The sequence below is a fragment of the Sinohyriopsis cumingii genome, chromosome 8 (assembly GCF_028554795.1).
Source record: "Sinohyriopsis cumingii isolate HCF-2022 chromosome 8, ASM2855479v2, whole genome shotgun sequence".
In the NCBI taxonomy this organism is placed as follows: domain Eukaryota; kingdom Metazoa; phylum Mollusca; class Bivalvia; order Unionida; family Unionidae; genus Sinohyriopsis; species Sinohyriopsis cumingii.
In genome coordinates this window covers 37,004,841-37,021,565 of record NC_142968.1, presented here as the reverse complement: position 1 = coordinate 37,021,565, position 16,725 = coordinate 37,004,841, and the positions used below count along the sequence as shown (strand labels likewise).

General features: G+C 36.4%; 1 protein-coding gene across 1 annotated transcript in view; it reads left to right on the top strand.

Annotated features, from left to right (window-relative positions):
• LOC149793295 (fumarylacetoacetase-like) overlaps positions 1-16,725 on the top strand; it is a 76,723-nt gene that overhangs the window by 12,161 nt on the left and 47,837 nt on the right. Inside the window, exons 3-4 of the mRNA XM_089967273.1 lie at positions 4,493-4,614; positions 15,814-15,863. Coding sequence (XP_089823399.1) covers positions 4,493-4,614; positions 15,814-15,863 — 172 coding nt within the window. The remainder of the gene's footprint in view (positions 1-4,492; positions 4,615-15,813; positions 15,864-16,725) is intronic.

Here is a 16,725-nt window from a genome sequence, read left to right as displayed (position 1 = left end):
TCGTTATTGAAATCAGGGAGGTACAAACAAATGGGGATGTATAGTCAGACTATAGTCAAGATTTCCTGGTTTCTTTCTTTGATGACCTGTTCAGTTTCATTGCTGCCGCTAAAACAAAAGAGCATTTGTTTGGCCATCCAAAGTTGACATTGGCAGCGACGTCAATAACACATGCACTCTTCATCAAAGCAAGCTAGCTACACCCTTCATCAAAGGAAGTCACCACCATAACTATTTTTAGCACATTTTTTTTCTTCTTCTAATTTCATGGTGTTTCAGTTTGTTTTCGTGATCATATTTTTTATATAAGTTTGTAGGTGTTATCTAATGTTGCAAAGCGCTTAGTGCTTCTAAAGATTTGGCACTATACAAAGTCATTGTTGTTATTATTATTATTATTATTATTATTATTATTATTATTATAATCACAAGGCGACAATGATGGCTTCTCTTTCCAAAACGTTTTTAGAGAAAAAACAAGAACTACAATAATGCATTTAAAGCAGTGCTGATGTCTGTTAAGAGAACAATTTTAATTGACTCGTTGTCACCATACAGTTGGGATACAGAATTTGAGCGGCAACCATTAGCAGCATTTGAATCTGTCTCTATGGATTTCGTACATACAATCCTGATGAAGAGTGCAACAAAGTCATTTGAACTTGATCCAGTTCCAACATCACTGCAGCTTGAGTGCTTAGATCCAGTATTGCCTTCACTAACTGATGTTATTAATACCTCTCTCTCATCCGGGGAATTCCCATCATTTTTCAAAACTGCCATTGTAACGCCTCTGCTGAAGAAACCAACACTAGACCATAATGATTTAAAGAACTACCACCCAGTTTCTAATCTCCCATTCATATAAAAAATCTTAGAAAAGGTTCTATCCCAGCTTGTATATCGTCTAAGTTCAAACAGTCTTTTTAGCAATGTACAGTCTGCATATCTCCCTTGCCACAGTACTGAAACTACTCTTCTAAAAGTAGTTAATGACATTCTCTCTGCGTTGGATAGCGGAAAGATTACAGTCCTCACCCTCCTTGATTTGTCTGCAGCATTTGACACAATAGACCATGATATATTACTTCACCGTCTCCAGCATGTATTTGGCATTCATGATACAGCCTTACTGTGGTTTAAGTCCTACCTGGTCAACAGGACACAAATTGTTTCTGCAAATGGAATACACTCCAGCCCAGTTGATCTATGTTGTGGTGTTCCACAGGGGTCTATTCTTGGACCTGTTCTCTTCATTATGTACACTTAATCGCTCTCAAGTGTCATAGATCATCATCCAGTGTCTCACCAATTGTATGCTGATGGCACCCAAATATACAAATCTAGCCACCCAACTGAAGTTGATGCTACCATCCAAGGTGTAGAGAGGTGCATTTCTGATGTGAAATTATGCATGACATGTAACAAGCTGCAGATGAATGATGATAAAGCTGAGGCAATTCTGATCACAACACAAAGACTATCTCATTCACATCGTTTACCTCAAACAATAAATATCAGCAATGCCAACATTAAATTCACACAATCAGTATTTAACCTAGGTGTTACTCTGGACAGTACTCTCACATTGCACCAACATGTCATGAACGTATGCAAGGCTGCATATCTTGAGCTGAGACGCATCGGCTCAATTTGCAGATATCTTTCAGTTGATGCCACTAAAACACTTGTGTGTTCATTAGTACTTTCAAGACTGGACTATTGTAACTCAATTCTGTCTGGTTCATCTCAATATCTACTCCATAAACTTCAAAAAGTTCAAAACACAGCTGCTCAGATCATACTTAGAATACCACGATCAGAGCACACCTCCCCGCTGCTCTGTACCCTACACTGGCTATCCATTCGATCCAGAATCAAACACAAAATTTGTTCCCTGTGCTATGTTGCACTGACGGACTCTAGTCCAACATACCTATGCGACCTCACCCATGTGTACACACCAGCAAGATACTTGCACTCCTCTTCTGACAAACGTATACTCATTATTCCCACTATGAAAACAAAGTCATATGGACAGTGTTCTTTTGCATACCAGGGCCCATCAATGTGGAATGAATTGCCCACTGAACTTAGACACAAAGACACAGTGATCCCATTCAAGAGTGCTCTCAAAACTCACTTAATTCAACTGCAAGAACAAACTTAAAGACCTAATAATGTTTCCTACCTGAAATATTCTCAGCATGTTTTTTATTTTTTAATATTTTTCTAATTTCATGGTGCTTGTTTTTGTAATAATATTATGTTTTTTTTATCTTATAGGTGTTGTCTAATGTTGTAAAGCGCTTAGAGCTTCTAAAGATTAGGCGCTATACAAAGTCCTCATCATTATTATTATTATTATTATTATTATTATTATTATTATTATTTTGTATTAAATATGATGCATAAGTTACATATTTCTGAAATAACAATGAATGTTAACCTATCTTCAAGATCATTATAAATCAGTTTTAGGAAATTAATTATAGTTTGAATTTCATCATTAGCCAGTATTGTAGTATTTTGCATTCATTGTTTTCTCATATAACCTGTATCAAATGTTTGTGAAAATAGGTCTTGAAAATCAGTGTTTGTGGTCTTTGAAATTTTTGAGAAAGTGTTTGAATTTATCATTCATAGTTAACCCTGTATTAGTATTGAAATTTAGGAGTAAAGTTCTTGTAACAGCTCAATCAACACAAATGGAAATTTTCATGGTAGAAGGTGTGGACCTCCAAAAAAAATGTTGGCAACATTTCTTTAATATCATTTTTTTCATAAAAGTGAACCTCTGTTAGCTTTTAATCTGGGCTTTGTTGGCCCTGTGTACAAGAGATTTAAAAATGACTGAACTCCCATTTAGACCAAGATGTTAATCCCTACTGGATATAGAGTATGTAACTGGTATATCCATTAAAGTTCTCCATTTCTGCTAAAGATAGTGCTACTAGAGACCTCTGGAGCAGATATACTAAGTTCAGATTGATTAAAATGCTTTGACACTTTATGATTACGGATATCCCTCAAGTGTTCTTTGATTCTCACTTGGAATTCCCTTTTTGTTTCACCTACATATTGCTTACCACTTTTCATACAGGTGAGTCAGTGGATGACATTACATTTGGTACAGTGTCTGTTATGTTTTTAGTTATATTTCAGGTTAATAAATGAACTTTTAAAGATTTTAGATTTATCAGTTCTACTGAGGAAGCTGCAGTTAATAGTCTCATAATCTAATGCTTTGTTTGCAAATGTTTTTCCGGTAAGGCCAGGATGTTTGCTAGAAAACTTGGCTCTTGAAAATTGGTTATTGAGTTTATAACCAATCTTCTGTGCAAAAATCATTTGATCATGGAAAATCTCCAGAAGACTCATACTGATAATAGGCCAGAGATTTTTGATTGCATGTTTGAGGAAATAATTATCATATGTGAAAATAGCTGGTACAGCATTGAATTTTATTGAACTTTTTTTAATTGGTTTTAGTAATTCTGAACGATGTAGCAGGCTTGCTTTTTGAAAAGCCTCTGTTAGAGTTGTAGTTGGATAGTCTCTTCTTTCATAAAACTGAATTAAATTGGAGGCATGTTTTCAAAGTCTGGTTGTTTAATACAGATTCATCTAATTCTTAATAATTGACTAAATGAACCTGATATTTTTAGTGTATGAATGGTAGGAATTGTAGCATAAATTACAATGTTTACAGTATGAATCAAATGTTATTGTTATTTTCATGAATAACTGTAGTATTTAGAAATTAAAGTGAATTTGTCCTTCGAATATTTAAATAGGACACCCTAGCAGATGGGAGGGTTTGTCTCCACATCCAGTCATCTTTTTCCTGATGTTCACTAGATACAAATTTGATTTACATGTACATGCTTTCAATTTAATGTCATTTATAATTGAAGATGTAACATTTAATTTGCAACACTCTACTTGTTTGTTTGCCAAGTATTCTGACTGCTCCGGTGGCCTAGTGGTTAGAACGTCTGCCTTGTATGCAGGAGGTTGTGGATTCGATCCCCAGGCAAGTCATACCAATGACTTACAAAAATGGTAATAACAGCTGCCTCGCTTGGCACTCAGCATTAAGAGGTTATTGTTAGGACTGGCCAGTCTGGTGTCAGGATAATGTGATTGGGTGGGACATCGTGTTACATGTCTGCAGCATGATGTCCCAGTGCTAGACATCATTATAAACTGCCATACTGTAGACACTGTAGCGATATGACTAAAAAATTGTTAAAGCTACATTAAAAATCCAAATCACACATACACACATTCATTTATTTGAAAATATGCATAAACAATCATTACTTGAATACTTAAAGAGTTATAACTGGCTCTTAATTTACACATGTCCTACTGTAAAAAATGACTTTTAATTTACACCCATTGCAGTTTATGCCATAATCTCAGGAAAACATCTATGGCATAAATGAAGCATAACCTGTGCATTGTATTAATCTACACTTTATTACAGGACTGTTTGAATGACTTCATGGGTCTAGGTCGTCCAGCATGGCAGGAAGTAAGAGAGACTCTACAAAAAATCCTCTCCATTGATGAACCCATCCTCAGGGATAATGCAAAGCTCAGGGCAAAGTAAGTTTGTAATAAATAATTCAACTGAAATCAGCTTAAAGTTTGACTTTCTGTTGTTGGTACACATGCTTACAAATTTTAACAGTTTATCTAATGAGGTTTAAGCTTTAGAATAATTATTTTTGCTGTCTGAATTAATAGAAACAATGACAAACCACCAGACATTTTAACTTATAATTCATTTATGAAGCTAGCATAAAATGTGACCTTGCATATATCTTTATGCAGACACAAAATGCTGCATTGTTAATCTGCAACTTACTTCTTTTAAATTCAAAAACATATTTTATTGCAGTACTAAATTAAAATTTATTGTAAATAATACATTCAAAATATTTCTATATTTGGCACTATTCATGGTCAGTTTTTGTTCAGTAGGTGTGTCTATGTGTATATCTTAATACATTTAAAACCAGACCTCTTAGTCAACCTTGTACTGGAGACATTTTGTCTTTGTTTTTAATTTCTGATATATGGATTGCATAATAGCAACCTCCCTGTCCTCTTTCTGATACATGGATTGCATGACAGCCCTTCCCTCTTTCTGATATATGGATTGCATGACAGCCCTTCCCTCTTTCTGATATATGGATTGCATGACAGCCCTTCCCTCTTTCTGATATATGGATTACATGGCAGCCTTTCCCTCTTTCTGATATATGGATTGCATGACAGCCCTTCCCTCTTTCTGATATATGGATTGCATGACAGCCCTTCCCTCTTTCTGATATATGGATTGCATGGTAGCCCTTCCCTCTTTCTGATATATGGATTGCATGACAGCCCTTCCCTCTTTCTGATAGTTGGATTGCATGACAGCCCTTCCCTCTTTCTGATATATGGATTGCATGACAGCCCTTCCCTCTTTTTGATATATGGATTGCATGATAGCAACCTCCCTGTCCTCTTTCTGATATATGGATTGCATGACAGCCCTTCCCTCTTTCTGATACATGGATTGCATGACAGCCCTTCCCTCTTTCTGATATATGGATTGCATGACAGCCCTTCCCTCTTTCTGATATATGGATTGCATGACAGCCCTTCCCTCTTTCTGATATATGGATTACATGGCAGCCTTTCCCTCTTTCTGATATATGGATTGCATGACAGCCCTTCCCTCTTTCTGATATATGGATTGCATGACAGCCCTTCCCTCTTTCTGATATATGGATTGCATGGTAGCCCTTCCCTCTTTCTGATATATGGATTGCATGACAGCCCTTCCCTCTTTCTGATAGTTGGATTGCATGACAGCCCTTCCCTCTTTCTGATATATGGATTGCATGACAGCCCTTCCCTCTTTTTGATATATGGATTGCATGATAGCAACCTCCCTGTCCTCTTTCTGATATATGGATTGCATGACAGCCCTTCCCTCTTTCTGATACATGGATTGCATGACAGCCCTTCCCTCTTTCTGATATATGGATTGCATGACAGCCCTTCCCTCTTTCTGATATATGGATTGCATGACAGCCCTTCCCTCTTTCTGATATATGGATTACATGGCAGCCTTTCCCTCTTTCTGATATATGGATTGCATGACAGCCCTTCCCTCTTTCTGATATATGGATTGCATGACAGCCCTTCCCTCTTTCTGATATATGGATTGCATGGTAGCCCTTCCCTCTTTCTGATATATGGATTGCATGACAGCCCTTCCCTCTTTCTGATAGTTGGATTGCATGACAGCCCTTCCCTCTTTCTGATATATGGATTGCATGACAGCCCTTCCCTCTTTTTGATATATGGATTGCATGATAGCAACCTCCCTGTCCTCTTTCTGATATATGGATTGCATGACAGCCCTTCCCTCTTTCTGATACATGGATTGCATGACAGCCCTTCCCTCTTTCTGATATATGGATTGCATGGTAGCCCTTCCCTCTTTCTGATATATGGATTGCATGGCAGCCCTTCCCTCTTTCTGATATATGGATTGCATGACAGCCCTTCCCTCTTTCTGATATATGGATTGCATGACAGCCCTTCCCTCTTTCTGATATATGGATTGCATGACAGCCCTTCCCGCTTTCTGATATATGGATTGCAAGACAGCCCTTCCCTCTTTCTGATACATGGATTGCATGACAGCCCTTCCCTCTTTCTGATATATGGATTGCATGACAGCCCTCCCCTCTTTCTGATATATGAATTGCATGACAGCCCTTCCCTCTTTCTGATATATGAATTGCATGACAGCCCTCCCCTCTTCCTGATATATGGATTGCATGACAGCTCATCCCTCTTTCTGATATATGAATTGCATGACAGCCCTTCCCTCTTTCTGATATATGAATTGCATGACAGCCCTCCCCTCTTCCTGATATATGGATTGCATGACAGCTCATCCCTCTTTCTGATATATGGATTGCATGACAGCCCTTCCCTCTTTCTGATATATTGATTGCATGACAGCCCTTCCCTCTTTCTGATATATGGATTGCATGATAGCCCTTCCCTCTTGCCCATTCAAAAAGCTGCATTGTACCTTTAAATATATCCTTGTTTGCTAAACATCAAAATTTATCCTTAAATTATGGACTTGGGGAAAAATAGCACAAATTACGAAAATACAATCGTTGCAGTCAAACCAGAAGATGGTTTGTCCATAATTGTACTGGACGGGGTTGCATAATAAGGTCATTAGAATTGGTCAGTGAACCAATATAACTATTACAATAGTACCTCAAATGCTTGAAACTGCCCATATTTTTGATGCAAATGCCTGCATGATCAAGCTGGTATTGTAGCCTTTTCTAGAAATGACATCCAGTGAAAATCATTTGGTAGACAAAAGAAATCTAAATCCTCTTACAATGTTTAAGCAGACAGTATAGAGGAACATTAAAATTTATGGGAAAATAGCAGGAAAGGCAACAATAATATTGATTTAACAATAATATTGATATGACATCATGTTGTGTTGAATTGAATCTGTCGTAAGGGAGGAAAAATGATTGCCATTGCCATTGTAAATTGAAAAAAGAAACGAGGAAAACCACGGATTGCGTTAAGTTGAGAGATTTATCAAGCAGCCTTTGAGATCCATGGAGTTTGGAACTGCGATTCTGCAGTTACTGGGTACCTGATCAAAGGAAAGTTATATTAACTGAGAACCTGAATTGCTTTGTTGCTTTGTCACCCCCCACAGCCGAGTGGTAAAAGCATAATTATTACAAATATGAGTGGCAAAAGAGCTCATTCTGAGCATAAAAAGAGTACTCTATATACTGAATGCCATAATAGAAAACTGCATGAAAAACGTACATTTCTTTTTGCTACTTACCTGTCTCTGCAGTTAGTTAAAATTCTTGTCACATATTGGCTAGCTTCATGTGGAAAGTACCAGAATAAAGACACAAAACAAAATGATACTTTTTTATACACAACATTTACTTTAAGTAGTCTACATCACATGTTTATCTGCAAGGTTGTAATGTCAAGTTCACAAATCATGAATGCTGTGTTACCCTACTGTCGAATTCCTCTTTCAAAATTTGTCAAGTGCTATTGATTTCTACTTTTTGTGATGCAGCATGTTCTTCAGCTTAACAAATTCCCTCTCTTAAATTTTGTTGTCATATGACATTCACGAGTCAAATCAGTTTCACTTAATATTTAGTGCCACGTCTTTTTTCAATCTGGTCGGGACTGCTACATAAGTGTCTATCAAACTATAATGAATCTGTGAGACATGGTTTCAGAATCAAAAAATCTGACAGTTTTCTTGGAAATAAAGTTACTAAAAATAGAAAAAAAGGAAACCATTTGATGTACGTAGCCAAAAGGTCGCACACATCGAAAATATAAATTTTAAATCAGTAGGTGAAGTCTACAATGGTTAAAAATTAAGTGGTGCACGCCTTGAACTGTACTCATTCTTTTTTGTCTCACTTGCACCTGATGTTGCCAGATACATTCTTTGATCTGAACTTGGAAACATGTTGTTTTGATGTTTTTGGGGTGGGGTTTGTGAACTAAATGGGTACCTTGTAGCTAATTTTACTACCTGGATAATTGTGAACAGAGGGGGGTACCAGTTGACAACTTTACTAATTTCAGGACATCATCCCTTGATAGACAAGTTGAATTACCAGCTCACAATCTAGGAATTTCAGGATTTGAAACAAAGACATGAAGGAGAAAGAGAATAATGCTTCTCTAAAATATGGCGCATGCTGGATTTTGTTGACTTTCTTTGTGTTGATGATGACTGCATGAGAGTGGGCGGAAACACAACATATTCGTCAGGGTTTCTTTTAAGGAATTTCATGACATTGTTTTTTAAGATTGGCCAGAGGAGTGACACTATTTACAACCCATGGTTTGATTCTTTAATGGTTAATGTGTTGATACAATGACTGTTATTAGAAAACACAAGACTTAGAGTTGAATTTTAAGTGTTATGCTGTAATCAAAAGAACATTTGATATGCATTGAATGCACTTATAATAATTTCTTTTGCTCTTTTTGAATCTATGGAAGTTGTTTTTTTTACGTCATACTGGAAGACTTCCTTTATGGCTATGTTGCCACCCCCACCCACCCCCACTTCCTTATTTTAGATTCATTGGGAGAAAGTACCCACATTTATCAAATCCTAGATGCAACCCTGCTTCTGAATTACTTTAATATGCGTTTTTGAGTTAACAATAGCGGTACATGAAATTTCATTACACCTTTCTAAAGCTGGGTTAGCATTTTGGAAAAATTTGACTGCCTTACTTTATGTACTGGTGGCCTCCCTTAAGGCATGTAGCACTTTCAACAGAGCTCCATAAAAATGACCATCTTCTACCAGCTATATCATCATTGTTAGATGAACCACTAGCATTACAATTTATGCTGAAATAAAGTTCATTTCTTGCTATTTTTAACTGTTTGTTTGGTTTGTTCATAAAAATAAGTGAATGAACAGTAATTTGCATCTAAAAAAGCCACAGTTTCACTGTTGGGCACGATTTGGTAAGCTGAATGCCTCGCAGTGAAAGCAAGAAATATCGCATACTCTAGGGAAATTCCATTTAAACTCCAAAGTCACCAGGTCAACACCTAAAAATAGCACCACATTGTAGGGCAGGGAATGACCTTTATTTTCATGTAAGTTTGAAAATATATGTTTAAATTAAATTTTCTTGGTAAGCATTAAAAGAATGTTCATTTTTCTGGCTAAATGTCTTGGCCATTTTTAAAAATTATATGATACCTATTTGCACAGGAAAGCCCAATTTTCGCTGAATTTAATGATATGCATGGCTTTGAGATCTCATTAAAGGCAGCCAATCACAAGCGTGTACACAATAACATATTCAGATGTCTCGAGTCGCGCACTGCGAGGTGATTCCGAATTAAATGGCTGACTACACATCGACAAGTGATCCAGATTTTGGTCTCGTTTGTGAGAAATTGCAAAAACACATTGGTAAGTAATGTTTTTCTTGCTTTTCCAAACATTTATGAATATTTGTATGCATTTTTATTTTTTATTTTAATGGATTAAATAAGATCCTCTATGATAAAATGTGTGTATACTGCGACAGGAAGTTCACAATTACCATGTGTTAACCTATATTGCATTCCGAGACTGCGAGAGTGATTTAATTTTAATAAATAATAACTACCTATATTGATTCGATGAATTAGTAAAATGAGTGAATAATTAATGATTCTGTTCATAAATATTTTGTATAATGTTTGGTTTTTTTGCTCATTTCCTCAGTTATTGGACGTTTATGAACCGGAAGGTGGTTTCTCTCTTACGATGTATCTCTTCTTTCTGTTGTTTTCATCAAAACTTTTCTTGGTCGAAGTTTCATTGTTATTTTTAGTTGGTCTCTCTGGGAAATCAACAATTTTACACTATTATCATACACCAATAGTAATTAATCTCAGTATGTCTGTCTGTTTCTTCGCTATATAAATAAATAAAAAAAACACATTTCCATCCTCCCAATGTCATGATTTGGTATTATGTATAAATATATCAAAACATTTTTTGGTAAAGCAGAACAAAACAAAATGTGCTCACAAAGTTAAAACATCTAAAATTCTACGACCTGAAGATCTCAATCTAGAATATACAAAAAAAGTAACTTAAAATTTTGATCAATATTTTAACAATGTTTAAGTTTTAAACTGTGGAAAAAAAAATTTCAGTTTCCCAAATCTTGCACTGATGCAGGTCTTATAAATTATTAACTGTGCTGTTTTGCACTTTTACAGAGAATGAAGACTTCCACCGTATGTCTATGTGGTTCATTAAAAAGGGCAAAGGGATAAAAATAGCCCTTGAGCATCAAGAGCAAGATGTCATCACCTAAAAGTTTTTGATCCAGCTCTATCAGCTTAAAAGTAAATTTCCTGTCACTTCTGATCAAATTCAAGAACTTTTTGAAAAGATTTGCTCAGCCTCATGTCAAGATGATTTTAGGCATACAGACTTGCAGAAGGAGATACGTCATGTGCTGAGAGCTGCTGCAGGAGCAAATTTAGAATAGATTTCTGAATCAGATGTTTTGTTATTTCTTAACCGCAGTGCAACCCATGACTTGGAGAGACGTAATGTTGGAACTTTTCTCCAGCAGTTGAACTTGAAGTGGCATCACTTACTCATCTCTCATTTACTAAAGACATGTCCAGCTCAGCCCCCAACCAATGGAACAATCACTGACTTGCTGATGTTCAAGATTAATGAAAAAACTGTCTTGTGTAAGGACTGGTTTGGGTTTGTTGGGCTAAACATTTCTCATCTTTTAGACAGACAGTTTCTTTATAGGTTGAAACAGACAAGAAAAGCTTATGACAGTCTCACAATGAACCTGAAAAGAGAAGGAGCTGAGCCAAAACTACAAGAATTTTTTGCATAGGCCTTCAGTTGAGTTCAAGGTTTGTTTTCCTGGGCAGACATTACTAGATGAACCATTGCCATCATCAGCTATTCCACAGGAAAGCAGCTGCTATAACAAAAATGCTCAAAATTTTGCTCCTTTAGCTCAAAGACTTGGAAGTGCCAACAATCAGCTTGCATCTTTGCGTCGACAGGTACAAGAGGAGCAGCATGTGAAAGAATGCAGCCTTGATAAGATAAGTGTTCTTGCAGAGGAAAGAAAAGAATTGCTGAGTGAACTTGATATTTCTACTTCCAACAATGCTGTTCTGTCCAGTCAGCTTCAGCAGAAAAAGCAAACAACTCTGCAGCTGCAGAGAACCTGTAGCACACTCCAGGCAAAAATTAAAAGCAATCAACACCAACTGACTGCCCTAAAGAAGGAAAATGTAACTCGCCAGCTAAAGAGGAGAACCAAGAGAGTATTTGTAATGACTTGTCAGCTGAAAAATGCTATCAGGCAAATTACGTGACTGCAAAGAAAAAGCAAGAGCAGCAAAAACCAGTCAGTGCTACTCAGAGAGGATATGCAGAGTTAAAAGGGCTGCTCTGAGAAAAAAAATGCAAAAATTAATGAACTTGAAGAGGAAAACATTAGACTTTAGGCAAATGCGGAGCAGCTGCATGTTCTTCTGCTGAAAGATCCAGAAACAGGATATTTCACAAGGTAAACATTGAAGTGTGTGATTGAACTGATTGGGGAAAAATAAGTATCAGCAACAAGATGTGCAGAAGTGATTGAGACTGTGTGCAAACACTTGTTAGAGATTCACCTCCCACCTCCCTCCAGCAGAGTTACCTTCCCTTCACCTTGTTTTACGCCAGTGCAGGTATGTGAGAAAGCTTGCCAGTAGCTTCTCGTGGGTCGGTGGTTCTTTCCAGGGTTTTCCCTGGTTCTTCCTCCACCATTAATACTGGCCGCCATGAATAGCCAATCGTGTGCTGAAAAATGGCGTTAAACCCCACAACAACAACAACAACCTTGTTTTACGCTTCACAGATAAAGGACACGTCATTTCAAAATTCCAATTAGCAGATGCTGTCCTAAAATTGGAACACTTTGATATTCACACTGACGGAACAACCAAGTGCGGCAAGAAAGTGGTGGGGCAGCAAGTAACACTTGACAGTGGTGCAAGTCTTGCTTGTGGTTTTTCTTTGATAGCCACAGAAGACACATCATCTCTCATGGACATCACTACCAATCTTCTGCTAGAGCTGACAGATGTATGCCAGAAGGAAGGTGAAGAAGCTGACAAACTGTTTAAAATGTTTTTCACTAAGCTTACAGCAACTATGAATGACAGGGCAGCAGTCAACAAAGCCTTCAACAAGGAGCTAAATACAATGAGGAATGCAACTATGAGTGACAGGACAGCAGTCAACAAAGCCTTCAACAAGGAGCTGAATACAATGAGGAAGGCAACTACTGAAGAAGACTTGGATTTCCTCCATTGCAATGCCCATGTACTTCTTGGACTTGCAAAGTCAGCTAATAAAACTCTGAAGAATGTGTTTAGTTCAGCAGTTGGACATGAGAAGTCCACAAAATTTTCTGATAATAGGAATAATGAAAATTCTGCATGGCCTCTCATCAGAGAAACCTGTACAGTCGTCGGACCAAGAGGTGATGAAAGGTACTCCTGCCGAGATGCATAGCTGGCATATTGCTCGTTCCAGGGCTTGAATTCATCAATTCTAGGATTTAAAGGAAACCGATTTAACATGTTCAGAGCTGCTGCTGCTATCCACTTTCATCAGTCAGACCTTGCAGACTTCCTTGGTAACTACAAGACTGAGAAGAACTGGAAACAGGACGGCATTCTGCATGACTTTACATGTGATGACATTGATGCTGCTCTGGTAGCACTTGGGATTATCTTCTTCCATATCACTCAACCATACTGGCAGCTTTTGGGACGACCAATAGCATATCTTGATTTCTACCAGTACGTTGTTCTTTTACGCACTTTCCTCAAAATATGGTCTGTACATCCAACTGATGCCTTCACAAGAGACTTTGAGCCTCTCTTCAACATACCTGTTGCTGAAGACAACATATTCTTGTCTTTGAACACCTCAAGAGAGAAACAGGGCAGAGCAGCATCTATCATTTGCCATCTGTGTGCAGGATTTCTAGAAGTAATGTGTATTACTTTTTGGATTTAAATTTGTTTTTTCATGTCTGAGTTATAACTGATCGCAGAATACCATATTTTAATTTTGAAAAAATCGCTGGAATGCTGATTTTAACAAATTTCTAAAGCGTTATTGAAAGCCATGAATATGAATTTTTATTTGTACATACACAATTTCTTTTCATTTCTTTAAACATGATAATATATTTATCAGGTTGTTGAACGTCAGCTTGCAGAGTTCCTGCCAGACAAGCCAGGCAAGTACCATGCAATTCAGGATGAAGAGTATAGACACAAACTAGCTCACTGTCAGCTGACCAACATGTTCGGGGAGCAGTGCTTTGGAGATTTGGACTTCAGTTTTGTTTTATTGAGATTTTGATATGCAAAGCTGACTGGGGATTTTCCAAACAGACATGACATTTTGGTATTGAATTTGCTATATAACATGCTTTTTACATTTCAATAAAATATTGTTATTGGTTGTGCTCTTCTGCACAGTACAGATTTTACTTTTTTGTGTGGTTGTATGTTGACGTCATGTGAGTTCTGCCCAGGGGGTGGGGAGATGTTTTTTTTAAAGAAATTGTTTTACATCCGCAGAGTATAGAATCATTAGATAGATTACAGCAATCTGAACACAGTTCACTTTAAATTTTAAAAATTGATAAATAAATGGCGAAGATATTGAATTTTTTAATATTTGCAGCTGTATTTGCCGTGACCAGTTTTGTGAAGATCGTTAATTTTGACGGTCTGCTACATTGTTATTTCAGAGAATTGAGTTCCCAAAAAAATTGAGCAAAGTCTTTATATAGAATGTAAGAGATCTTGAAAGTTCCAGACTTAAACTGCAATTAGTTTCAATAATAATAATAATAATAATAGTAACAAAAAAAAAAGATTCTACGTCTGCCTCATCTGGTTCAAAAGTTATGGGTAAAAATATTCTTCATAAAATGCCGAGATTTTCTTCAAATTTGTCAAATTGCATAAATAGCCAAATTAAGTATCAACTACTTGACAAATTTGAAGAAAATCTCGCCATTTTATGAAGAATATTTTTACCCATAACTTTTGAACCAGATGAGGTAGACGTATAATCTTTTTTTTTTGTTCATTTAGTTTTATAAAGATCTATCTATTGGATATAAAATTCACACAGAATTTCTAAGTTGAAAATTTGGCTGCCACTACATGCTTACTTGGAAGGCCTTGCTAAGGTTGGCAGGTCTGACTAATTGCATACATGCTTACTTGGAAGGCCTTGCTAAGGTTGGCAGGTCTGACTAATTGCATACATGCTTACTTGGAAGGCCTTGCTAAGGTTGGCAGGTCTGACTAATTGCATACAATACACTTGACAGCTGTATATGAATGTATACTGTGCAGGGCCAGTTAAGGCAAGAGTCAGTAAAATTGTTCAAGAGCTGTCTGAAGTTCTCCACTGTTTGAGCATAAAAACAGTGTCACTAAGGTGATTCCAGTCCACAGTTGTTTTTATGAAGAAAGAATTTCTAAATTGTTTTGTTCTACATTGCTCAGCTATGATACATCTACTTTTATTTGTTACATCTTTTTCTACAATGTTTGGAGTTCAAATTTAGGAAAAGATTTGGTTTGGACATAGACCATTGAAAAATTGCCTGGCATATTTGTATGGAAATGTAGATGAAAGGATTCAATTTTTAGGTCATTTAAGGGAATTAGTAAATTCCTAACACATATTTAAACCTTTTGAATTTGAATTTTTAGGACAGTAACCTTGTTAGCAGGATACAACTAAATCCACTTGAGGTAGACGAAGGATATTTGGTAGGGTTAAATGTATTTTTTATAGGTGCATGTTTTATTGTGCTGTTTAAATTTTAAGACCATTACAACAATTTTAACACATTTTTGGGACTTTCTGGTTATTTTTTTTAGTACAAATACCACTAATTAAATTTATTGTTATTAGATTTTCTTGCCATTTTAGCAATTTTTCAAAATTCTCAGAGCATTGGAAAATTTTCCAGACTTGTCAGGTTTGGTCCCCTGCAATGGAAACATTAATTTACAAAGACAGATCTATCAGTGTTTTTGCTACTGTCTACTTGGACATTTATTAGTTGGAAAAGTCTGTACATGAAATGGATAACTGAAATAATTGACAAACAATCTTTTCAGAGCATTTGTTCCACAAAGTCAAGCAACGATGCATCTTCCTACTAAAATCGGTAAGTAATTGAAGATTTTAGTTAACTCATGGAAATTATTTTCATTTTCAGATAAAGTTGCAGTATAAAAAAAAAATCTTGCTACTGCCAATCAAATCCAAGCATTTTCTTATTAGGAAAGACTCATTGTGTCAGATGTTTAGATATGTAAAAGTTGTTTTTGATTTGGTTCTTTGCACATATGTGAGCAGGTGGATGAGAATTGGATGACTTCCCCCTTTTTTTGCTCATCAGACCAGTAATTTATCTTTCTCCAGTTTCCTTTAATCATAGAATCTCAAAATTGTCCTACATTTCACAAAGGTTCATCTCTCTGTACACTACTTTGATTGGTCTGCTTTAGATCTAATTGCAGGAAGTGTAATTTCCAGACACAAATTCCAGTTCTCTTCAACATAAAAGAAGATTCTTGTCTAAAACATTCAGCTTCTTTGGCATATTTTGAACACAAATAGAAAGTTTTCATTACTTGTTTCATTGTAAAACTTTGTATTTCCTCTTTTCTGTAATACTACTCACTTCAGACTGTCTTGAATTTTAATGACACTACAGATCTCAGAACAAAGGTACTGCCTTATGATGCAAAGATGTGATCATTGGGGGATAATGAGTTGAAAGAGACATCCAATCTCAAGACAGTATAGACATTTTAGGGGAGCAACAAAGTTCCTGCTTTCATAATGACATACTGAATTAGATTGTAAGGGATAGATTGTCAGAAAAAGTGTGGAAAAACATTTTTCACTTAGCCATATAAATCAGTGGAACCAATAAACTTGAATGAAAGTAAATTTTTATTTACTTGATTATAAACTTGTGTCCCTAAGAGTTTTTGGTGTCAACTTGAGCATTTTCCACATAT